Source organism: Neolamprologus brichardi, chromosome 17, assembly GCF_056152115.1.
Source record: "Neolamprologus brichardi isolate AB-2024 chromosome 17, ASM5615211v1, whole genome shotgun sequence".
Classification (NCBI taxonomy): domain Eukaryota; kingdom Metazoa; phylum Chordata; class Actinopteri; order Cichliformes; family Cichlidae; genus Neolamprologus; species Neolamprologus brichardi.
Window position 1 is genome coordinate 36,891,155 of NC_142120.1, and position 25,087 is coordinate 36,916,241.

Here is a 25,087-nt window from a genome sequence, read left to right on the forward strand (position 1 = left end):
GCTCCTTCCAAAATAAGAGCTTTTTCAAAAACTCAGACAGAGCTCTTACTTTGAAAGCCAGAGTTTGTTGAAGCTGTTTCCTGGAGCAGGACCCTGAACAATTAGAAAAAGCAGATTTAAAAACACTTCATGTCATCTGTGCTCATTAAACTGACATCATGCAGTTCATCTTCTCACCAGCAGAGGGCCACAAATCACCATCAATGAAGAGTTCAAGGAGATGTTAGTGACATCAGAGCTATACGTATTGATCTGATCAATACGGAAGTTCATGTTTCAGTGATTGGATCAGTTTTTAAAGCAGCTGTTTTTATAGAATGACAGAAACATGAGAGATGCTAAATATCTTTAATATTTGATACACTGAGTACTATTGGATGTCCACTTATTCAGCCATGATGGAAACATCCCATTAAGAAAGAGAAAAACATTTGGATTCATTTTAATGAGCTCAGACTTGTTGAAAATGCAGGGCTGGTTGTGAATTGAGCTTCAGAGAAACACAACATACTGAGATTCACTGTGAAGCTTTGAGTGGAAAAAGACAGAAAAACAACATGTGGATCCTGGAATAATTTGAGCTTCCATCTTTAAAGGATTGAAGGGGAAGACGTTTACAAGGAATCATTTAGAAGAGTTTCAAACATTAACTGATTGAATCCATGAATCTGAAAACGTGTTTGTGAGTGAAAGAGACAGACATGTACAGACTGAACAATCTGTTCAACAGTCAGAGTGTTTCTCTAACAGGAGACACTCTTTACACTCCACTCAGCACAGGGACACTGAGGAACCAGGAGACCAGACCATAAACCCAGGATAAAGAGTTTGAGTGAATGTGGTGCTGAAGGTGTGGAGGTGGATCAGAGTGTCAGAGGAGACTCTGTAGAAAGACAGAGTGCCAGCAGGACAGTCCACATACACTGCTGCTCTGTTAGAGACAGAGGAGAAGGAGGAGGAGGAGGAGGAGGAGGAGGAGGAGGAGGAGGAGGAGGAGGAGATGAATGTTGTTCTGTTATTGTGCCAAACAGACTGAGGACCATCATCAGAGCAGCTCAGACTCCAGGACTGATTATTGTATCCAAACACGCAGTCTTTACTTCCTCCTTTCCTTCTGATTCTTCTGTAACTCACTGATATAGAAATGTTTCCTCTCCACTCGACCTCCCAGTAACAGCGACCAGTCAGACCATTTCTACACAGCAGCTGTTCCCAACCATCAAATCTGTCTGGATGACCAGGATATGACTGAACCTCCTCCACATGTGTCACCTTCCTGTTGTTGTCAGACAGTTGGAGCTTTGTGTTCACTGTGTTTGTGTCGATTGTGAGTTGACAGGAATCTGATGGAGAGAACAAACACAATCCAGCTGCAGTTATTGATCCATCATCTGTTCATTGATTGACACTTTGATGATGACTCCTGACATGATGAAGATGGTTGAATGTGTGCTGCTTTGTTTTCATGAATCACATTAAAAACACACTTACACTTCCTCAGACCTGGTCTCAACCATCGGACTCCAGCAGGCTCCACCCTGAAAGGAGGAGGGGGGTCAGAGCAGCACAGTCAGCATGCACACATGGACATTACATGGCTCTCATACACACACTGTTACACACTGATAAAGGAACAGTCCAACATTTTCACAAATACACTTCAATGCATATGTGGATCAAACTGCTGATGATTTGGACTGATCCTGGATCTGTCAGTACTCCACTGCATTGAATGAAATATGACTGATTCAAACTGTGACCTTCATTATCTTTATATTCCTCTTCTGTTTAGCTGGAAAGGACACCTACCTGCCTTTTCTGCCAGCTGTTTTTCTCCTCTTGGAAACACATTTACCATGGCTGACACTTTATTAGGTACACAGTGGCCACTGTCTCAGGTACAGTACACCTGTGACCTAATAAAGTTGCGGTCACTTGTTTACGAGCCATCTCCCTTCAGCTTTTTTAGCCGACCTGTTTACCTCCAACTTTGTATCAGCAGCAGCGAGCCACAGACCGAGTCCAGCAGGAGCAACAATCCCACCTCCAGAAATGACATAGTCTGGTTTCATTATTTTTAGGGATGCAACGATACCAATTTTTTCAAACCGATATGATACCGATACTTGGATCTGAGTACTTGCCGATACAGAGTACAAAAACCGATACTTCTACCACACACACACACACACACACACACAAATGCAATGAATTGGAAGACAGGTTTTATTTTATTCTCTGCCGATAAAAAATAAAATCTTAATAAAAATGACCACAAAAAAATTTCAAGTGAAAAATAAGGACTTCTGTTAAATTATTGCAGAGTCTCCACATTGTAATTTAACAAAATATCACTGAACTATCGGCACTGTCTCGAGCTTTCAGAATAATAAATAAACACTTCTGTTTATTTATTATATTTCATATCGCGGCTCGAGTATGCTGAGAAGAATCCTATGTTTTCCACAACCGGCATTGGCTGGTCATCCAGAGCGATAAAATGAGTCAGAGCCTCTGTTATTTTAACTGCCCGTGGATTTTCTCTTGACATTTTTCATCGCTTTTCCAAAACCTGAGTTAAAGTTGGCTGTTCCGGTCCACACTGCTGACATTTTGTTTAGCCTAGCTACAGCAGCCTCCAGTTTCTCTTTTTTATCTGGAGCAGCCAGTCTCACTCGCCTAACCCTGTGCCTGTTTAGCGCGGGATGTCCCCCTGGTGGCCAATCTAAAAAACTACAACAGTAATGACAAGCCACCCTCTGATTAATGAAATAAGTTGGTATCGGTTCATGGTATCGGTTAACTTTTACGAGTATGAGTACACACACATTTTACAGTATCGGCACCGATACCCGATACCAGTATCGGTATCGGTGCATCCCTAATTATTTTATTTCCACACAGAACAGACTGGATGTTATCAGCACACAGAAATCACATGAACTTGTGCATTAAAACATGTTAGTGGATTATCCACCAATAAATGAGGAGATATTGGATGTGTTAACAGATGACAGATTAGGCCTGGGTCTGTAATACTGTTAGCAAACACAGAATATTAACAAGGAACAGCTCGTTCATTTCCATCATTTAAGTTGGCTAATACAAACCACACCTCATCTCCTAATGCACTAAGCTTTCCTTATCTCTGACTCTGGCTGACTGCTGGCTCCATGGTGTTCCTCCCCCTGCTGAGAAGGTGCAAACAGCTGCCTTCTTTCAGTCACATACATCAGTCTGTCCACTGTCATTCTTTCCATGACTTTCCCTGGATGAGATGTTAGAGCTTTAGGCCTATAACCTGTGGTCTTAGTGGGGTCTTTCCCTGCTTTCACAGTTCTTTCCAGCTTCCTGATATATTCTATTATAGAGGAGCAGCAGAGCATCCTCTAACTCACAGGTGTCGAACTCCAGGCCTCGAGGGCCGGTGTCCTGCAGGTCTTAGATGTGCCCCTGATCCAACACAGCTGATTTAAAGGCTAAATGAGCTCCTCAACATGTCTTGAAGTTCTCCAGAGGCCTGGTAATGAACTAATCATTTGATTCTGGTGTGTTGACCCAGGGTGAGATCTAAAACCTGCAGGACACCGGCCCTCGAGGCCTGCAGTTCGACACCCCTGCTCTAACTGCTTCATCATGATGTAACACACCTGATCCTTCCCAGGTGAAGTCATTTTTATGCATTTAAGAGCTGCTTTGAATTCAAACATTACGAACTGAACATTAGAACTATCCTCCTCTCCAGGATTTTCCTGATTTAACATTTCAATATGATTCATTTTTGTTCTCTCACATCTGCCGTCATCACTTCAATTATTCCCACTGTGGATTTGATCAAATTGTTTGCCCAGCATCTCTAAGTTTTCCCAATCCATACTTCCTGTAGCTTATTAATACTATTACAGTTTTTTACAGACGCTAGGACACATTTCTCAATACTTAGGTCACTTTTGCAAAACTCCTCACACAGTGAGCACAACAGAAGTCTATGTGGGCTAAACGGAGGATCAGTTATCATTGTTTTGGCACAAAATGCATTCAATGACTACATCTCTCAAATTTCATGAATTATTTTCTCACTCTGACACAACAACTGCCAAAAATCTTTGTACGTACAGGACATTTTGCATGTACTTACATACTGTTTTCAAAACTGTTAAACTTATGGTCAAAATAATAAGATAATGCAAAACTGAATAAGACAGCAAAATTCAACAGCAATATTTTATTGAAACATATTTTAAATCTAAAAATGCAGTTTAACCAGCCACAGCTGATTCTCATTTTAGATGAACATCTACACAGGTGTTACTCTATTCTTTCCTAGGTGTATTGCCCTACATGACATAAGATGTGATGTGGATGAGAACCTGTGGCCAAATGGAGAAGACCGAGTAGATTAGCATTACTATTGTATGTGTATCAGTGGATGGTGTGTATACAAATTCTTGTATTTTGGGATTACTTAGTGCAAAAAAATAAAAATACATAAACAAATATTAACGAATTCTGCATGATGTCTGATTCATTCCAGTAACATATATTGAAATTATAAACAGAGATGTGTCCTTGTTTTACACAAGAAAACACTGTGTAATGCTATATGTTGTTAGTGTTTTTTAGGTCATTGTTTTGTGGGTGACAAAGTGTGTTTGTCGGCTGTCAACCTTTGCTAGTGTTCTGGAAGAATGAGTTTATTTGAGACCTGAATAAAGTGTTTTGGTAGTTGTAGTGCATTTTGAATGTGAAATGAACTGCTTTGCCAAGCTGAAGGTCAGTTAGGAGAATTGTGTGAAGAGTTTTGCAAAAGTGACCTAAGTATTGAGAAATGTGTCCTAGCGGCTGTAAAAAACTGTAATACAGGAAACTGCTGTTGAAGCCTGATTCTAACCACGGTGACTTCTGTTCCCACTTCCGCTAGTCCCTTTATTGTGGCGGGAATGAACCCCATATAACTTCCGGGTCAATCAGCTGCATCTTCCCTGCTTCCCCGGCTGCTGTTGTCCCTGTGGTTGGCGTACTTGTCAGATATTGACAAATTTTACATTGCATACTAGTTGACAGCGTGCAATAACCCGGCCGATTCATTCATCTTTACACTACCTCACAATCGACTCAACGGTCAGGTTTTTTTTCCCCCGCGATCAGCCCTGATCAGCGCGGGATGGCGAGCCACCCGACCACCGCTACGTTGCGGTAGGAATCGTAGAACCTATGGACTGAATTAAAAAAAAGCTGTTGTCACGTGACCTATCACAGGTCCATGAAACTGAACCAAATCTCATGCTGGACTAAACCTCGTCCCACCTCCTTTTGGAACATGATAAGCTGTTTTGTATTGTTAGCATTATTTTGTTTGTGATATATTATACATATTTTTTTTTTGTATATCTGTCTCTATATTTATCATAACAAACACAATATATATATATTTTTGAGCTCTACTTTTGGTTTCCTGTGTTTTCTTCACACACTCAGGCTCCATAGTCGAGACTACTTCTGAAAGCTCATTGTCTATATAGCTGCAGTCAGGCGCCCTGGTCCTTCAACCGCGTTACAAGTGGCGAGCCAGCCAGGAGCCTTTGTGTGTGAATATTTTGGGGTCACGAACACAACTTTTCTTTACTTAATTGCTTCGTTTTAGTTGAAAATCAGAAATGGATTCAGTTGCACTTTCCAGCATGCTTTGCCAGTACATCCTTTTAGTTTTCCTAACTGTTTCCTCACCTCTGATGCTCGTTGCTATTTTTTCCTCAGTGCAAATTCATGCTATGCTCCTCCATATCCGTTCCTGTCCCTAAACCTGTAATAATTCCTTTAATGTATCTTTGGCCTAATTATGAGTCTGTCCACATGTTTGTAGTTTGCCACTTCCTTTGGTTTCTTTGCTCTGATTCTCTAAATTCATCCTTGAAATCATTCAACTGCCATCTCTCCCTCTCACTCCGACTATTCCCAGAATACCTGAGTATTCATCTCCTGGTTTATCATATGGCCTCTTTACATTTTCTTTCATCGTCCCTGCTTTTAGAGTCTTGCCCCATCTGCAGGCAGTCCAAGAGAAACTGTCATGCACCGTGGCGCGTGTACACAAAGGGGTCCAAACGCAGACTCAAGTGCTAGCAGAAAAAGACAGTTTATTATAATAACAAAAGGCGACCCGGGAAAACCAGAGAAGCAAAACGATTAAATAAAAAACCCAGGGAAACAATGACACGAGGAAGCCAGAATCGGGACCGTGGGAGGCTGCAACAGAAAGGGGAGAAGATTACTAGTGAGCCGGGAAGCAGGGGGAACACATCAAGACTGGGTTAGAATAGTTGGCTTACGATCAGAGCGGGACCGTGGGGGCTCGGGAGTGTATTGGAAATTTCTTTAGTTTATGTACTAATTACATCACTTTAGTAATAGTAGTAACACTTTCTGTACTTAGTATAGAAAGCTCACTCTTGACATAAGTTGTATCTGGAGGATAGGATCTGCTGTGGAATGTTCTTTGTTTGGGAGGTATAAAAGGGTTCAGGGTGATGTCTTTCCCTCAGAAAAATGGGTTAGGTGTGTGATCTGAACGTTTTTCTCCACTGCAGTATTTTTCTTTTCTTTTTTAATAAACCTCACTTCAAAGACACGCACGCCTGTTGGTTGCAATTTTTATTCAAGATTTTCCATAACAGGAGGGAAGTGTGAAAGTCCGTGGGAAGAGAATCCGTGGAGTTAGTGATGTGGCCAGATGATGCACCGGGTGATCCAATTGAGCAGGAGGACAGGCAGGTGGCAGATACTGGATGCCGGATCGAAACCACAGAGTGGTGATTAACAGACTGGGGTGAAGCATCTGTCAGCGCAGGGTTAAGTAGTCCTTCAGGTAATCATCCCGATGGAAAGCAGGTGTGCCGGTGATGGCCCAGCCCAGGGGTGTGGCCACCCGAGCATCACAGACTCCACAGACACAGGACCACGGACCATGACAGAAACTGCTTTTTCCATTTTCTTCTTCTTAATCGTTGATATTTCTCTTCACTTTCTCCATCGGGTCTTTTTAGACACACTTTCCAGAAAGCAGCAACATTTTTTGTGCCCCACTTTTCAAACTGTGCATCTTACTTCAGCTTAATGTGTTTACTGTTTTGTTTTTACACAGGTCATATAAAAAAATGTGTCTGACATCAAAAATAATGTCACTATCTAAATGTAGTCTGCAGACATTATACAAAGCAGACATTATAACATCAAAAGGATTGGTCCCAGCAGAGGACCCTGTGGAACTACATGAATAATGTTAATGTGAGAGAATAATAACAATGTGTTCACTGTGATCAACAGTTTTTAATGCTGCAGTGAGGTGTAGCAGGACAAGCTTAGTGGTAACTCCCCTGAAAAAGTTTCACTTGAGCTGTTTCTGTGTAAATTACTGGTTTGTTTGAACAATTTCATCAGCTCAACCATAAATACTCCAAAACAATTTCTTTGTGATTCAGTGTGATTTTGCATTTTTTAATATTAGCATGTCAAACTCTACATTCTCTACACAGATGAGAAATGAAGTGTATTTCATAATAAAAGTTCTCTCTCAGAGACAAAATTAGTGTCTCATTCAGGTCTGTATCTGTGTCGTCTCAGACACAAGCAGTGCTCATATTTGCTGTTTTGTATATCACTCAGACCTCTTCCTCTTTCTGACAGAGGCAGCAATTTCATTTAAAGCTACATTCACTGATACAGGCTGCTAGAGCTCCAACCAGGAGGGTACACACATGATTCAGGGAAAAAAATCTGATTAATATTTTTGTGCTGAAACTTGAAAGTATACGTTCTCTTAGATAACTATTAGGAGGTGTCAAAGTAGTAAAATACAGATCTTTGAGTTAGATTTAAGGTGATTTTACAAATCATGTCTGTTGTAAATGAATAAGCCATTTATTGATGTGAGTCGGGTTTTAAATCATCATCAGAAAAGACTGAATACTGACCTGAGAATTCCCAGTGTGCACTTTGGACTCTCCACTGCAGAAAATAGAAGCTTCAGTCCTGAATCCTGCAGGTTGTTGTTACCCAGGTCCAACTCTGTCAGACTAGAGGACTGGGAACTCAGCACTGAGGACAGCGTTTCACAGCTTCTGTCTGACAGGTTACAGCCACTCAGTCTGAAAAAATGATGACAAGAAGACACATGAAACACTTGTGTTAAAGGATATTCATGGTGCCATGAGGAGCTACTACATTTATAATATTTCAACACTGTTTCAGGACATGCTGGAATCCATATTGCCTTATGTTACAAATCACAAATGTGGCAGTTTACTGTGACTTGGGTGGATTCATTAAAAAAAAAAAAAAAACATACACACAGGCTCAATGTTATTTTTTTCCAAATGAAATTGATTAAATGGCGTTAATTGATGAAAAAAATTGATATTGCTTGATCTGACCTCAGCGTTTCCAATTTGTAGTATTGACTCTTTATCCCAGCAGACAGAAGCTTCACTCCTGAATCCTGCAGGTTGTTGTTACCCAGATCCAGCTCTGTCAGACCAGAGGATTGGGAGCTCAGGACTGAGGACAGAGCTTCACAGCTTCTGTCTGACAGGTTACAACCACTCAGTCTGAAATCAAGGGGGAAGGGAAACAAGATCAACAAAACAAATCACAGCTTTATTGCTTTTTGTTGTTTTTAAGCAGAAATGAGTGAGGTGCTGGTAGATTCTGTTGTTTTGGTTTATTACCCAATAACACACACATGCACTAATATATCTCACTTTTGTTATAGTAGCACTATAATGCAAAGCAACAGTGATCACAGATTGAAGGGGCCTGAATACTACAATGCAGTGATTTTTAAGATGTCCTGTTCTTCCAATTTCCAACAACAGATTTCTATTCTCCAACCTTACAGTTAAAAATAATTCTTTAACTCATACTGAATCTTGGTGCACCTCCCCCCAGTTTATTAAAATATAGTGGTACTGAAGTTGCTGTTAGTGATGTGTGATACCACTGATTTCCTTTCTGATCCAATACAAAGTAAAATTCAGGCTGGTATCTGCGATACTGATGAAAACTATTCCTTCAGAATCAATACAAGACAATATAGGAGAATATGATGTTTTGTATGACATAAAAAGCCTGAATTTGGCTGGCCTCTCCCTTAGAGATAGGGTGAGAAGTTCAGCCGGACAAGCTGGAGGAGGTGGCTGGGGAGAGGAAGGTCTGGGCTTCTCTGCTTGGGCTGCTGCCCCCGTGACCCGGCCCCGGATAAAGCGGAAGAAAATGGATGAATGGATGGTGTTATTTTCTCTCTCTTTCTTATATTAAATATTTTGAGTTGTATTTTGTTGTTTAAAGCCATCCGCTGCTGTTTTTGCACTATATATTTTTAAAATAGCTAATCTACAGTCACCTTTAAATTCTCTACAATTGGAACAAATGGGATTCTGTAGTTTTAAAGATGCAGTGAATTCCCATCATGTAAACAAGACACAAAAACCCTAAGCCTGGATTTAAGCCACTTTACAAAATTCAGTAACCGTGCTATACAACACTGCCAGCTCCATATTCACTCCCTCTATACAGGGAGAGTACCTGCCTGCAGCACTACTCTGTGTTAACATTTACTTTTATTTGTGTAGGAAAAGGTTTTCACCCCCGCGACATTTCTCACAACTAGCATCTTGGCAGTTTGTGGAGCTGAAATATCTTCACACATGACTTGCTTATGATCATCACCTGAGTGAGCAAGCACACGTCAGCTGTGAAGCATTTTTACAGCTGTATTTCACACATTACTGTGACAGGTGGAATAAGTAGTTCCTACTAATCATTTAGACAATCCCAAAAATGCAGTTACTTTCAACTGTGTTCCTGTTAATAATAAACAAAAAAAACAAAAAAAAAAACCAAATTGCTAAAATATTGATATTTTAATAAATTCTAGAACAGAAATATAAATATATATCAATACGTAACAATCAACACACCATGACTAGCAGCCTGGACACCCCTGATTCAGGTGAACCAGCCCAAGGCTACATACCAAGAGAAACGCCAAAAGAACCAAATTACCAAAAATCCAAACACAGAAATATTTGCACACATGTGATTCTGCATCCTACCAACCAACCTCAGATCTCCACGCATGCACACATCAATGAACATACATTTGCAGACATACAGATTTTAATGTTCTGTTTTTAGAGTGTAATTAGACTGTTTGATTTGGGTTCATAGATCAAAACATTTTAAGCTACTTAAGTGTTTAAAGGCTGTATCAAAAGTTCATTCAAGTTACAATATTGTGGTCAAAAGTTCTCCTTTTTTCTTTTACACTATACAACTACGTAGGCTCGTGGTTTTAGGACATGGATCTGTCATGGAAGAAATCTATGACCACTTTTAATCAACATTTTAAAGCTAAAGGTATGATCACATATTTACTTACAGAGCTTTGTTGGAGGCTTTGACCACTGGCAGCAGCCTCAGAAGAGCCTCCTCTGAAGCAGAGTATTTCTTCAGGTCAAACACATCCAGATCTTTTTCTGATGACAGTAAGATGAAGACCAGAGCTGACCACTGAGCAGGAGACAGTTTATCTGTAGAGAGACTTCCTGATCTCAGGGACTGTTGGATCTCCTCCACTAGAGAACAATCATTCAGTTCATTCAGAGAGTGGAACAGATTGATGCTTTTCTCTGCAGACAGATTCTCATTGAGCTTCTTCTTGATGTACTGGACTGTTTCCTGATTGGTCTGTGAGCTACTTCCTGTCTGTGGCAGCAGACCTCGCAGGAGAGTCTGATTGGTCTGCAGTGAAAGACCCAGGAAGAAGCGGAGGAACAAGTCCAGGTGTCCATTTGGACTCTGTAAGGCCTTGTTCACAGCACTCTGGTGGAGAAACTGTAGATTTGGTGTGCTAATTAATTTTGACAACCAAGAGGTTGTTTGATCTTCCAGCAGATTGAGTCCAGACTTGATGAAGGTCAGATGGACATGAAGAGCAGCCAGAAACTCCTGAACACTCAGATGGATGAAGCAGAACACCTTGTCCTGGTACAGTCCTCTCTCCTCTTTAAAGATCTGTGTGAACACTCCTGAGTACACTGAGGCTGCTCTGATATCAATGCCACACTCTGTCAGGTCTGATTCATAGAAGATCAGGTTTCCTTTCTGCAGCTGATTAAAAGCCAGTTTTCCCAGAGACTCAATCATCTTCCTGCTCTCTGGACTCCAGTGTGGATCTGTCTCAGCTCCTCCATCATACTTGACCTTCTTCACTTTGGCCTGAACCACCAGGAAGTGGATGTACATCTCAGTCAGGGTCTTGGGTAGCTGTCCTCCCTCTCTGGTTTCCAGCATATCCTCCAGAACTGTAGCAGTGATCCAGCAGAAGACTGGGATGTGGCACATGATGTGGAGGCTTCGTGATGTCTTGATGTGGGAGATGATCCTGCTGGCCTGCTCCTCATCTCTGAATCTCTTCCTGAAGTACTCCTCCTTCTGTGGGTCAGTGAACCCTCTGACCTCTGTCACCATGCCAACACAGTCAGGAGGGATCAGATTGGCTGCTGCCGGTCGTGTGGTTATCCAGAGGCGAGCAGAGGGAAGCAGTTTCCCCCTGATGAGGTTTATCAGCAGCACATCCACTGAGGTGGACTTTCTAGGGGCAGTTAGGATTGTAGTTCTGTGGAAGTCCAGAGGAAGTCGACACTCATCCAGACCATCAAAGATGAACACAACCTGGAAGTCTTCAAAGCTGCAGATTCCTGATTTGTTAGTTTGATTAAAGAAGTGATGAACAAGTCCCACCAAGCTGAACTTTTCCTCTTTCAGCACATTCAGCTCTCTGAAAGTGAATGGAAATATGAACTGGATGTCCTGGTTGGCTTTGTCTTCAGCCCAGTCCAGGGTGTATTTCTGTGTTAAGACTGTTTTCCCAATGCCAGCCACTCCCTTTGTCAGCACTGTTCTGATTGGTTCATCTCTTCCAGGTGAGGCTTTAAAGATGTCTTCTTGTCTGATTGTTGTTTCTGGTCTGTCTGGTTTCCTGGATGCTGTTTCAATCTGTCTGACCTCGTGTTCATCATTGACCTCTGCAGTCCCTCCCTCTGTGATGTAGAGCTCTGTGTAGATCTGATTCAGAAGGGTTGGGTTTCCTGCTTTAGCGATCCCCTCAAACACACACTGGAACTTCTTCCTCAGGGCAGATTTAAGGTTACGATGACAAGCTGCAGCTTTAAGTTCTTAATAAAGGAAGAATATCATTTTATTTTTATAAACGCCATACAAAAACTTTTTTGAATACATGTTGATACATTTCTTCACAGATTAGTAAGTGTTCCACTTATTACCAACATCTTAAATCGTTAGATAAATCCTCTTACTGCTCTTCAGATGGTCAGCCAGCTCCTCTTGCTTCATTCTCCTCAGGAAGTCCATTGTGATCTTCAAAAATGCCTCTCTGATGCTCCTCTGCTCATCAGCCTCCTTCTGACTCTCTAAGCCTTCTGGGTAATCTGGACTCAGAACCTTCTGGATCTTCTTCAGCTCGTTCTTCACAAAAGTGATGATGTTGTCCTCCAGCAGCTAGAACAGAATACTTTATTAATGAGCCAATCAGACTGAAATCATGGAGCCAAACATCAGATCCATGTTGGACACACTGACAATCCACTGGTCTACAAAGAGCAGCATGGAGATGACTGAACAGAATAGATGTAACAGTAGTTGTTGTACATGTACAGACCATAAATATGGAGTCCAGCTGTGTTTGATGCTGCTGGGCAGACTGACCACTGGGAACCTCTGAGCTCTGCTGGTCCACTCTGTGGAGGAACCATGAAGAATTAGTTCAAGCACAGGATAAAGATCCAGTAGTTTCTGCTCAAATAACTTCATCTGAATCAAGTTCGTCAAGTTTTAAACACTCAGATTCTGAAAATATGGGTCATTTTTAGTAAGTTTATGGACATCTGTTCAGTCGTGATGTGACGGATGATTTTGAAGAAGCTCACAAGAAACTTTGAGACTTCATTAAAATGACCCATCAGCAGATCACTGCTCCAAAACCAGAACATGATCCGAGGTCTCCCTCCACCACCAGAACACCAGCTTCACTAACGTGGTAGATCAGTGTAGTACAGATCAATAACTGATGAGTCATTTTATCAAAATCACTGAGTGCTTCACATCTGAGCCTCTGATGTTTCTGTAGACATTTTGCATATTTAATGAATGTCTGACAGTTGTACATTCATTCTACGAATACAGTGGAAATGTTGTGTTATAGTCTCCATGTTTTTTCCAGCATCATAAATTCTTAAGTTCAGAAAATTAGATTCTTTATTCACAGCTGAACAACAACAAAATTTATTCTCTATTGAAATCTGCATCGTCCACTCCAAAGGTCACAATCTGAAGGTAACATCTGGTTTGTTCCCTGTGATTAAATTTGAGCATCAGTATGGTGGGATTTATCCACTACATCCACACCACTGTGGTTCAGTGTTGTCCTCATAGAGTCTCATTAACAACAGCCAGTATGATCCAGGCTTTAGCTGCTGGGTCTCTGTGTGACCTCTCAGACTGTTTAACAGATCAGACACAAAGAGAATCAGAGCAGCTCTGTTCTTTAAAGACAAACATGAACCCACTCAGGTCACACTTTCCCCACAGATATGAGCATCACTGTCCTCAAACAGCAAATGACCAAGTCTAACATTTTGATCTTTTCTCTTTCATTGTTTTCTTTTTAATGAATCTTTGTAACAATCTGAGGATGTTTCAGGTCATATTTATCCAGGAAACACAAACATGTAAAGGAGTCATCACAGCTCTCTGACCTCGTTGGTCCAGGTTCAGCACTGAAGGCTGGAGGTTCATCTTTGGACCCGTCACTCCTCACAGACGGACAGCTGGACCCTGCAGACTGTGACCTCTGACCTCTGCAGACACAAACATGATAAAGTGAAGCAGCTGTGATCACACAGACTGCAGATAATGCAGCTGTTTCCTGTCAGTAACAGTCCTCTTAGATTAGAGTTCAGCTTTTTACAGGAAAACTGGACAAAACTGATTTTTGTTACAAATTCATTTTCATTTTCTCTCAGCTCACAAACACAGTCAGACAATCAACCAGAATCAACACTGATTATAATGTCAGTGCAGAATTATTAATTATTATTATTATTAATTCTGAGTTCAGCTCTCTGACCTCGTTGGTCCAGGTTCAGCACTGAGGGCTGGTTTGTGACCTTTCGATCGGTCACTGGTCACAGATGGACAGCTGGATCTTGTAGACTCTACTCTCTCCTCCTCTTCCTCCATCATCATCATCTTCTTGTGGACTTCAGTGAGTCTTAGAGGTAAACCACAAACACTCAGTGAGTTCACATTAACAGGAGTAACTGAGTTACAGTCGCTGACCTCTGACCTGTCATGTAACCTAGAAACCAGGTCAATATGTCTGTAGGTTCAGTCGTCCAGGTCATGTGATCTAAGGAGCTCTGAAAGAAAAGAGAGACTTCTTTAAGTTTCTGGAAGACGTTTCATCCAAGAAGCTTCTTCAGTTCTGAAACCAAGCGGTGGAGAGTCCCAGATATTTAAACCTGAGAGGGAAAGAAAGAGGGTCGCTAACCCACCATTGATCACAATATAACAACAATATAAACACTTTTTTCAATGAGGAAACTGAGAGCCTTTTCAACAGGAGCACAAACATCTGGAGCAGCATGTCGATGCTGTTGGTTGAGATCCTTAAACTATTAAAGGTCATGAAAGGGAGAAAGGCAGGGAGGTGTCCTTTACAACTAAACAGCAGAGTTAGAGAACAGCCAGCACCTCTACATTTATCACATTATACTTCATACAGCACATGTATGTTACTGATAGGGATGGCAACACACTTGGCCTCGTTGGTCCAGCTGTGAGTCCGTTACCGTGAACTATGGAGCGGCAGATTTGTGCTGGAACTAAGCTGCACACAGCTGATGTTAGCCAGGAAAACATTACACACTGGCTTTAATGGAGAGACTGGAAATAAAAACACACACAGTTTGTTGTGTGAAGAAATCAAACATGAGCTGAACAAACAGCAAAGTTCTTAAAGACAAACTGTTAAAGGAGGAAACAAAGCAAACTTACAGTTTCTTCACACACCAACAACAACAAGCTCCACTCCACGAAGTTCAGGAAGTGAAAGTAAACTTTGAGCAGGAAGGAAACCTTCAAAGAGGCGTTTGGAGCATTGAAACACTGTGTGCTTCATTCAACCTTGGAAACTCCCAAATCTCTTGCAGGTTGTGATTTATTTCTGCTGGTTTTCCTGTTTGAAGCACAAACATCTGTCATCACTTTGTTGTTCTTCTTCCTGCAACGTTTGAATATTTCAGCACTAAACTGATGTTTCTTCAAAGCTCATTTCAACCTGTTGAAGTCATGAATGAAAGCGCAGACTGAGAGTGGATCACATGATGTTTAAGGTGTGTCATGTGACACGTTCAGCATTGTCACACATGTCTAGATTGTCCCTGATATCATAACTGCTCAAACACTGATGATTATATTTGAAGAATTATTACTGATGGCAGCAAAGTTTGAATGGAGCTCTCTGTCTGTGCTGATTTGTCGTCCTCTGGAGGTCAAAACACAAACTGCATGATGTCACTGTAACCACCACAGTGACAGGAAGTGTTTTTAAATGACTGAAACACTGAAATGATGCTAATGGCTGTCGTTAGGCTCACTGATAGCAGTGCTGATGTGTTCATGTCAAACACTGGCTCAGGTCAGACTCCTTCATCCTTCTCCAATGTGAGGCCGCCCTCAGACCCACAGGAGCTCTGACCTTTGACCTCCTGGCCCTAACCATTTTAGTCTCTTTGCATCTTTAAATGATCTTCTCCGCAATTGTTATCACTCTCTGCAGGTGTTTGCGGTCCATAGCAGTAGTGCTGCCGTACCATGCATTGATGCAGCTGGTCAGGGTGCTCTCCACAGTGCAGCTGTAGAACCTGCTGAGGATCTTGACCGACATATCAAATTTCCTCAGCCTCCTCAGGAAAGAGTATATAGTTAGTGTAGTTGTTGTTTAGTGTGTCAGTTCTACTACTAAGTGTCACAGTTGCCATAAAAAAGCCACCAACAACAGACTGAAGTGTAAACGCTGTGGGAAAACAGGAGGAGTGATTCACCTCCTGTTTTCCTACAAAACAGTACAACCAAGGACTCAGAACCACAATATAAAATACAAGAAGTTCAAATGCTGGGTCACAAAGACCCAGAACCGTGACAGACTTACCTTTAACTGCCCAAGACTGCGTCTGAATCTTACCTTTGGAACAACTTCAGGGATTAACTCAGTGATGTCATTTTCAGTAAGACAGAAAAGGTTTTCTTCTGTTACTTTGTTAACTGTGATTAAATATTACATCTCAGTTATGGAGAGGTACAAAATTTAAAATTGCTACAGCAAAATCATATCAACAGAGTTTCTGTTTCAGACAAACATTAATATTAAGATCTTTGTTTATCAAGGATTAGTAATAATAATTTACCTTCAAATTGTTCCTCTAATTTGGACCGGTCACATTTGAACGACCCCTTTCCACATCTGATCTCTGCTTTTGTTACAGTCACAGTTTCCAGGAAGCTCCACAAGTGTGGCGTGCCGGAGAAGAGGTTTGTTTGGCAGCCACACACTTCACTAGTGGCCAATAACAGGTCTTTGCCTTATTACCTTCTCTTTGTCTTGAATGATTACTTGAAGAAGAAATTACATAACTAAACGTTTAGATTAAATAACCTGAAAATAGCAAACCCAAAGCAACAAATGAGTTTTGCATCAATCATTGGTTTTCAATTTAAGATCTACGTATGATCAGATTGTGTCATGTTTAAGAATGCTAATCACAAACTGCTAATGAACTTCTACCATGGAGATCCTTCTGCTGCACACTGTGGTTCAGCTGCTGTGAAGGACAAGAGGAAACTGCAGCGGGTGGTGAGGGCAGCAGAGCGGCCCTGGGCCTGACATTAACCTCCCTCAGAGACATTTATATACTGGCAATGTCGTCCTCAAGGACCCCTCGCACCCCAGACACTCAATGTGCACCACCACCCATCACATTGCACCTTATATTGCACTGATCACCTGCTCCTTTGTATGGCATATAACTTATATATAACTTGTACATGTCTGTGTAGATGCTTAGTCATTACATACATTCCCTGTGTACGCACCTCTTAAACTTTAAGTCTATTTTTTTTAGTTTCTCTTTTTCTTTTCATTTCTTCTTAGTCTGAAGAAATTTTAAGGTAAAAGTCAACCTGCTGCTGAGGGAGAGATGCCAAACTGTGTTTCATTGTTCTTGTAAGAGTGACAGTAAAGAGATGTTCTATTATACAGTGGGGCAAAAAAGTATTTAGTCAGCCACCGATTGTGCAAGTTCCCCCACTTAAAATGATGACAGAGGTCAGTAATTTGCACCAGAGGTACACTTCAACTGTGAGAGACAGAATGTGAAAAAAAAAATCCATGAATTCACATGGTAGGATTTGTAAAGAATTTATTCGTAAATCAGGGTGGAAAATAAGTATTTGGTCAATAACAAAAATACAACTCAATACTTTGTAACATAACCTTTGTTGGCAATGACAGAGGTCAAACGTTTACTATAGGTCTTTACCAGGTTTGCACACACAGTAGCTGGTATTTTGGCCCATTCCTCCATGCAGATCTTCTCAAGAGCAGTGATGTTTTGGGGCTGTCGCCGAGCAACACGGACTTTCAACTCCTGCCACAGATTTTCTATGGGGTTGAGGTCTGGAGACTGGCTAGGCCACTCCAGGACTTTCAAATGCTTCGTACGGAGCCACTCCTTTGTTGCCCGGGCGGTGTGTTTTGGATCATTGTCATGTTGGAAGACCCAGCCTCGTTTCATCTTCAAAGTTCTCACTGATGGAAGGAGGTTTTGGCTCAAAATCTCACGATACTTGGCCCCATTCATTCTGTCCTTAACACGGATCAGTCGTCCTGTCCCCTTGGCAGAAAAACAGCCCCATAGCATGATGTTTCCACCCCCATGCTTCACAGTAGGTATGGTGTTCTTGGGATGCAACTCAGTATTCTTCTTCCTCCAAACACGACGAGTTGAGTTTATACCAAAAAGTTCTACTTTGGTTTCATCTGACCACATGACATTCTCCCAATCCTCTGCTGTATCATCCATGTGCTCTCTGGCAAACTTCAGACGGGCCTGGACATGCACTGGCTTCAGCAGCGGAACACGTCTGGCACTGCGGGATTTGATTCCCTGCCGTTGTAGTGTGTTACTGATGGTGACCTTTGTTACTTTGGTCCCAGCTCTCTGCAGGTCATTCACCAGGTCCCCCCGTGTGGTTCTGCGATCTTTGCTCACCGTTCTCATGATCATTTTGACCCCACGGGATGAGATCTTGCGTGGAGCCCCAGATCGAGGGAGATTATCAGTGGTCTTGTATGTCTTCCATTTTCTGATGATTGCTCCCACAGTTGATTTTTTCACACCAAGCTGCTTGCCTATTGTAGATTCACTCTTCCCAGTCTGGTGCAGGTCTACAATTCTTTTCCTGGTGTCCTTCGAAAGCTCTTTGGTCTTGGCCATGGCGGCGTTTGGAGTCTGACTGGTTGAGGCTGTGGACAGGTGTCTTTTATACAGATGATGAGGTCAAACAGGTGGCATTCATACAGGTAACGAGTGGGGGACAGAAAAGCTTCTTACAGAAGATGTTACAGGTCTGTGAGAGCTAGGGATTTTCCTTGTTTGAGGTGACCAAATACTTATTTTCCACCCTGATTTACGAATAAATTCTTTACAAATCCTACCATGTGAATTCATGGATTTTTTTTTCACATTCTGTCTCTCACAGTTGAAGTGTACCTCTGGTGCAAATTACTGACCTCTGTCATCATTTTAAGTGGGGGAACTTGCACAATCGGTGGCTGACTAAATACTTTTTTGCCCCACTGTATCAACGTATAATAACATACATTATGCCAAAAAAATACATTTTATACATTTTACTAAGTTTTTCGCTACATTTGAGTCAGACATGGACGTCAATAGACCAGATCATACAGTTGTTATTGTTATAGAAAGTTATTATATAGCATTGTCAACATTGCTCTTCTTCTGAGGATTATTGTTAAGTTAGCATAAATGCAGTCAATACATTTCATTAGTCGATTGTTCTTGTTTTGCATTTTAAAGTTCAAATAGTATCCTTTACCTGCTTCCTCCGATATTGATGTGGTATTCGTGATACTGCTGACATCTCTTTGTCTTTCTCTAGACCCAAGCATCCTCTTCAAAGAATACCTCGTTAGTAATGTTTACTGTTTAGAAGTGATCGGTTTCCAATAGAGATGGCACGATACCGCTTTTTTATGTCCGATACCGATATTATAAATTTGGATATCTGCCGATACCGATATGAATCCAATATAGTGTGTTTTTTAATCAATAAAACTGTTTCTTTAATATCTTGCTGCTTTTTGTATAAGTTATTACTCAAGTTAAAAAAAAAACAAACAAAAACACTAAAGCTATTCTGTTATACCTGTATGCAAAAAATACACTGCACCCAAAATATTTTGAACATGTTAAACATGTTATAAAAGTACAACAACATAGAATTAAAAGAGACAAATAAACAAAGCAAAACAAAAAGAAAACGAGCAACCACAACTACAAATATCTTTTATGTTCAAAAAGGAGCAGGAAGAAGCACGAGCTTATTTAATCCCACCCCTTTTCCACTATCTAGTAATTTATAGACTACCGAAATACCTCCTTGCAATCACATTATATGTCATGTGTATTTTTTTTTATTATTATTTATTTATTTTATTTTATTTATTTATTTATTTTTTTAAATATATATACATATATGTTTCTATCTATCCATACATACGTATTTACACATACGCACATATACACATTTTCAATAACCCCATTAACACCTCAAAGGATACACAACCTACAAATATATATATACCCATACGAACATACCCGTGCACCCGCACACACATGAAAATATTAGACAAGAACACCCGATCAAATCTCTACCTCCTCCCTGTACCCTGTAAAAACCATCTCCTTAAACCGCTTTTTAAACTGTGCCATGCTTGGACATTGCTTTATATCTTTACTTAGTCTGTTCCACAGTTTCACTCCACGCACAGAGATGCAAAAACTTTTTAATGTTGTACGGATACGAGGATGTTTTAAATTTAATTCCCCCCTCAAATTGTATCCCTGTTCCCTTTTAGAAAACATTTTTAGAATATTGTCAGGAAGCAGGTTATTTATTGCTTTATATATAATTTGTGCAGTGAGAAAATGAACCAGATCTGTGAATTTGAGAATTTTTGATTTTAAGAATAGTGGATTTGTATGATCTCTGTAACCGGTTTTATGGATTATCCTTATGGCCCTTTTTTGTAATATAAAGATTGATGATAGCGAACATTTGTAAGTATTGCCCCACACCTCTGCACAGTAATTCAAATACGGTGCAATCAGGGAACAATAGAGAATGTGGAGTGATTTGTGGTCCAGAATGTGTTTTACTTTACTCAAGATTGAGACGCTTCTTGAAATTTTGTTATGTATATGATTTATATGAGACTTCCAGTTTAATTTATCATCTATAATCACACCAAGAAACTTATGTTCAAGTACTCTTTCAATTTCCACACCATCTATATGAATCTGCACTTGTGCATTTCTAAGGGAATTCCCAAATAAGATTATTTTAGTTTTACTTAGATTTAGCGATAGTTTGTTCCTGTTAAACCATTTTTTAATTTTGCACATTTCTGATGTAATTGTATCCAGCAGCTCCTTTAGATTCCCCCCAGAACAAAAAATATTTGTGTCATCTGCAAATAATACTAATTTTAATATATCAGATGCCTTACAAATATCATTTATATAAATAATAAATAATTTTGGACCCAGTACAGAGCCTTGTGGAACACCACAAGCAATGTCCAAGCATGATGAGGATTGGACACCCAGCTTCACAAATTGTTTCCTGTCACTTAAATAATTTTTCACCCATTGCAGTACAACCCCCCTGATCCCGTACCGTTCCAGTTTATTAATTAATATGTCATGATTGATTGTGTCGAATGCTTTCTTGAGATCCAGAAATACTCCAGCTGCATACTGTTTCTGATCTATAGCATTCGTAATCTCCTCAATTGATTCGATTAATGCCAGAGATGTTGATCTTTTTGATCTGAATCCATATTGACTGTCAGAGAGTAATTTATATTTATCTAAGAATTTGTCTAATCGTTTATTAAACAGGTTTTCTAGGATTTTGGAGAATTGTGGTAGTAAAGAAACAGGCCTGTAGTTATTGAAGTGGCGTCTATCCCCAGTTTTATACAGCGGCACAACTTTAGCTATTTTCATTTTGTTTGGCACTTTTCCCGTTTGAAATGATAAGTTGCAAATATATGTTAGAGGTCCTACAATTCCTTCAATGACCTTCTTGACGATTTTCATGTCAATATCATTACAATCAGTTGATGTTTTATATTTACACATGTGTACAATGTCAATTATTTCTTTTTCCTCCACTGATGTGAGGAACATTGAGTTAGGGTTCCTATCAATCAGGTATTCACTACAGTCTACTGATGGCAGTGACTCAGGAATTTGTTCTGCCAGTTTTGGTCCAATATTTACAAAATAATGATTAAAGTTGTTGACCTTATCAGCAGTGTTTTCCATAATATTGCCATTGTCGATAAAGTATTGAGGATAACTTTGCTGTCCAGAATTATTTTTAATGATACCATTTAAAACATCCCATATTCCCTTCATATTATATTTATTGTTGTTCAATATTTTACTATAATACTCCTTTCTACATACACGTATAATATTGGTCAACTTATTTTTGTATTTTTTATATTTATTTTCAGCATCTTTTGTTCGTTGTTTTAGGAATTCCCTATAGAGTGTATTTTTCTTTTTACATGCATTTTGTAAACCCTTAGTGATCCATGGTCTATCTGAATATTTGTGCTTTCTGTTGTATTTTATTGTTGGACAGTTTTTATCGTACAATTCCATGAATATTCTTAAAAATATGCCATATGCAATATCAATATCAGTTTCTTTGTACACATTGTCCCAGTCCTGATTTAATAGATCATTCTTAAGTGCATTCATAGTTTCTTCTGTCCTTACACGTCTGTATCTCAGTTGTTCTTCATGCTGATTTTTCTTATAATTAGTGTCATAAACTGCAAAAACTGGTAGGTGATCACTGATGTCATTAATTAATATTCCGCTCACAATGTTGTTTTCCATATTGTTAGTGAAAATATTGTCAAGTAAGGTGGCACAATGTGGTGTAATTCTACTAGGCCTGGTTATTTTAGGATGTAAACTCAAACTGTACATAGTGTTTAGGAATTCGTCGGTCATTTTATGCTTTTTCGGATTCAACAGGTCAATATTAAAATCCCCACAGATAAACATAACTTTTTGATTTGTTTTAGAGAACATTTCCTCTATGAAGTCATTAAATACTTGAATACTAGAGCCAGGTGTTCTATATATACAGCTAATTATTACATTTTTCTCTTTTTCCTTATAAATTTCAATTGTTATACATTCTAATAAATTATCAATTACAGTTGTCATGCTTTCTACCACCTTGTAATTTAGGTTTTTATCCACATACACAGCTACTCCCCCTCCACTCTTGTTCCTTCTATTTACAAAATTCACTTCATATCCCTCCAGTCCAAAGTCCAGTCCTTTCTCCGCATTGATCCATGTTTCAGAAATGGCAATAATTCCAAATGGATTTGTCAACTCATTTAGATATTCCTTTATATTGTTGAAGTTGGCATACAGACTTCTGCTATTAAAATGGATTATTGATAATTTATTTTCCGTGTTGATGGTGTGCTTAAACTGTTCATCAGTGAAGTAGCAGCAGTTACTGCTGATGTTGTAGAAGAAGTTATTTTCCGGGTCTATATCCTTTTCTAAGTCTAGAACATTATGGTCTGTGTATCGAAATGTTTTCAGTTCAAGATTATCATAAAGAGAATTCCAATGAGTTATATTGATATTGTTGTCGGATGCAGATGAAGTTCTTTTGGACTGTGCCATGTGTTGTGTTGTGTGTCACGTCACATGTGTATTCATACCTCCAGAGTAAGTTGAACCTCAGTATTTGTCCAGCTCCTCCATATTTCTGATGACCAACACTTTGGCTTGTTCCGGTGTTCCATTGAGTTTAATGAATACTTTGCAGTTGGTGGTCCATGTATTTTGAATTTTTCCCTGTTTCTTCAAGTAACGTGCCTTCCTGGCAATGTCCGCATTTCTTTTTATCAGATGTTCATTCATGAAGACATCGGATCCTTTCAGTTTCTTTCCTTGTTTTAACAGTGCTGATTTGTGTTTTCTGTTTGCAAATCTCACAATGATGGCTGGTTTGTCACTGTCATTTTTTCGGGGTAGAGGGTGGCAAGCCTCAATGTTGTTATAATCCACTTCCACACCTTTGGACTGTAGAAAGGTAACCACTTGATGCTCCGTGGAGTTGACATCTTCCTCTCCTGGCCCTCCTACATTGTCGGCGGCGACCGCCCGGGCGTATGACCGGGGTTTGATGCGAAGCCCCGTAATGATCATGTCGTTCATCCGGGTGTACTGCTCCAAATCCGCCACTCTGTTCTCCAGGTACGCCAGCCGCCGATCCTTCTCGGCGTTCTGGATGCGGAGAGCCTTAACTTCCTCGACCAGGTCCAGGATGGCTTTCTGCTGCAGTTTGACAGTAGAAATCTCCTCTGTCATAAACTCCAGCGACTTCTTAATATCGTCACCTTCCTCGGCTGACAGAACTTTTTTCGGGCCCATGCTTGTAGCGTTGCCGTGACGACCGGCTAGCTAGTTGATGCTAGCGTCCTTCCTCTCTCTCACCGCTACGGTTCAAAAACGTCAACTTGTGAGTTTTCGAGAGGTCGCAAATGACGAGCCACCACTTCTGGACGGTTTCCCACACACGCTCTCAAAGTTTAGTATCCGCGGAGAGCTGCCGTTTTCAGGAGATATGTTAAGTTTGTCAACGTTTCTGCTCAGAGAACCTGTTGCTGACAGCTCGGTGTGTCACTTCCCTGAAATACTGAGCGAGTGTTTACCTTTCTGTGTCAATGCTGCTGCTATTTCAGCAATACTGATCAATCTAATAAATTTAATGATAGGTTTATAGCTTAAACCTATTCGCTGGAACGTTGAAGACAATGTAATTACACAGCAAAGCAAGACACGAGTAGGCAAAGTTCTTCATGTTCCTCGTGCATGGGAGAGAACCGGACAAACGTCATTCCTTCGCTTGACCCCAGTTGCTCTCGTCTGCTCTCCCGTAACACTGTGGTTACATGAATATGCATAGGTTTATTAACATATGACGTATACATACACACAAAGAGTACCTTGCCTGTGGTTTTGTAAGTATGTGTGTGTGTGTGTGTGTGTGTGTGTGGGGGGGGGGGGGGGGGGGGGGTCAAGATGTGACCCCATGAAGACTCCTCAAAGCCGTCCATCTAAACAAAAGGCACTTAGACTAAAACAGATATAGCTACGTTTATCCTATCATAAAACAATAAGACAAGGTACGACCTCTCCCATGCTCCCAGAATGTGGGTGTGAATGCCAGAGTGCTCTGGAATGCACACAAAATTTGCAGACTATTAAGGATCAAACCTCTATCAATCTACAACTAATTATAAACCTCTAAGCATATATAAGTAGATATTTCTAAGCATAAATGACAATCACAATACATAACCTGACATTTCCCCCCTTTTGACAGTTATGCTAGAAAAGTCCCCAGTTATGATCACCTCATGTCTGACAGTGTCAATGCAAACATTTTTATACTCAGTATATGTCAATCACCCTAAATTACTGTAAAAGTACACAGTTTGACAAATGTATTAGCAGTTATCCCATTCCTCATTGATCTCATCCAATGGTAAACTGCATCCTACGAGCAAACAAATGAATTGTTAACAGTCAAA

At 40.3% G+C, this 25,087-nt stretch overlaps 2 protein-coding genes across 2 annotated transcripts; both read right to left on the reverse strand.

The window, feature by feature from the left end:
• Positions 1 to 283: 283 nt before the first annotated feature.
• LOC118455929 (protein NLRC3-like) lies at positions 284 to 14,394 on the reverse strand. Its single transcript, XM_087830767.1, has 9 exons — positions 14,204 to 14,394; positions 13,833 to 13,934; positions 12,737 to 12,815; positions 12,375 to 12,576; positions 10,436 to 12,233; positions 8,430 to 8,603; positions 7,971 to 8,144; positions 1,492 to 1,538; positions 284 to 1,343 (listed from the first exon to the last, which is right to left on the reverse strand). The coding sequence occupies exons 1-9, from the start codon at positions 14,323 to 14,325 to the stop codon at positions 772 to 774; spliced, it is 3,270 nt and encodes a 1,089-aa protein (XP_087686893.1). The 5' UTR covers positions 14,326 to 14,394; the 3' UTR covers positions 284 to 771.
• Positions 14,395 to 23,141: 8,747 nt separating this feature from the next.
• Positions 23,142 to 24,171, reverse strand: LOC148098034 (uncharacterized). The gene has a single exon (XM_087830539.1). The coding sequence runs from the start codon at positions 23,922 to 23,924 to the stop codon at positions 23,229 to 23,231; it is 696 nt and encodes a 231-aa protein (XP_087686665.1). The 5' UTR covers positions 23,925 to 24,171; the 3' UTR covers positions 23,142 to 23,228.
• Positions 24,172 to 25,087: the final 916 nt, after the last annotated feature.

Excerpts from the sequence above, each read along its gene's own strand:
- LOC118455929 (XM_087830767.1), bottom strand. The coding sequence starts at position 14,325 with ATGATGATGATGGAGGAAGAGGAGGAGAGAGTAGAGTCTACAAGATCC. Across the intron at positions 8,604-10,435 it reads AAAGCCTCCAACAAAGCTCT|ACTGAGTGGTTGTAACCTGT; the intron begins GTAAGTAAATAT and ends CCTTGATTTCAG. Across the intron at positions 1,344-1,491 it reads GAGACCAGGTCTGAGGAAGT|ATTCCTGTCAACTCACAATC; the intron begins GTAAGTGTGTTT and ends TCTCTCCATCAG.
- LOC148098034 (XM_087830539.1), bottom strand. The coding sequence starts at position 23,924 with ATGGGCCCGAAAAAAGTTCTGTCAGCCGAGGAAGGTGACGATATTAAG.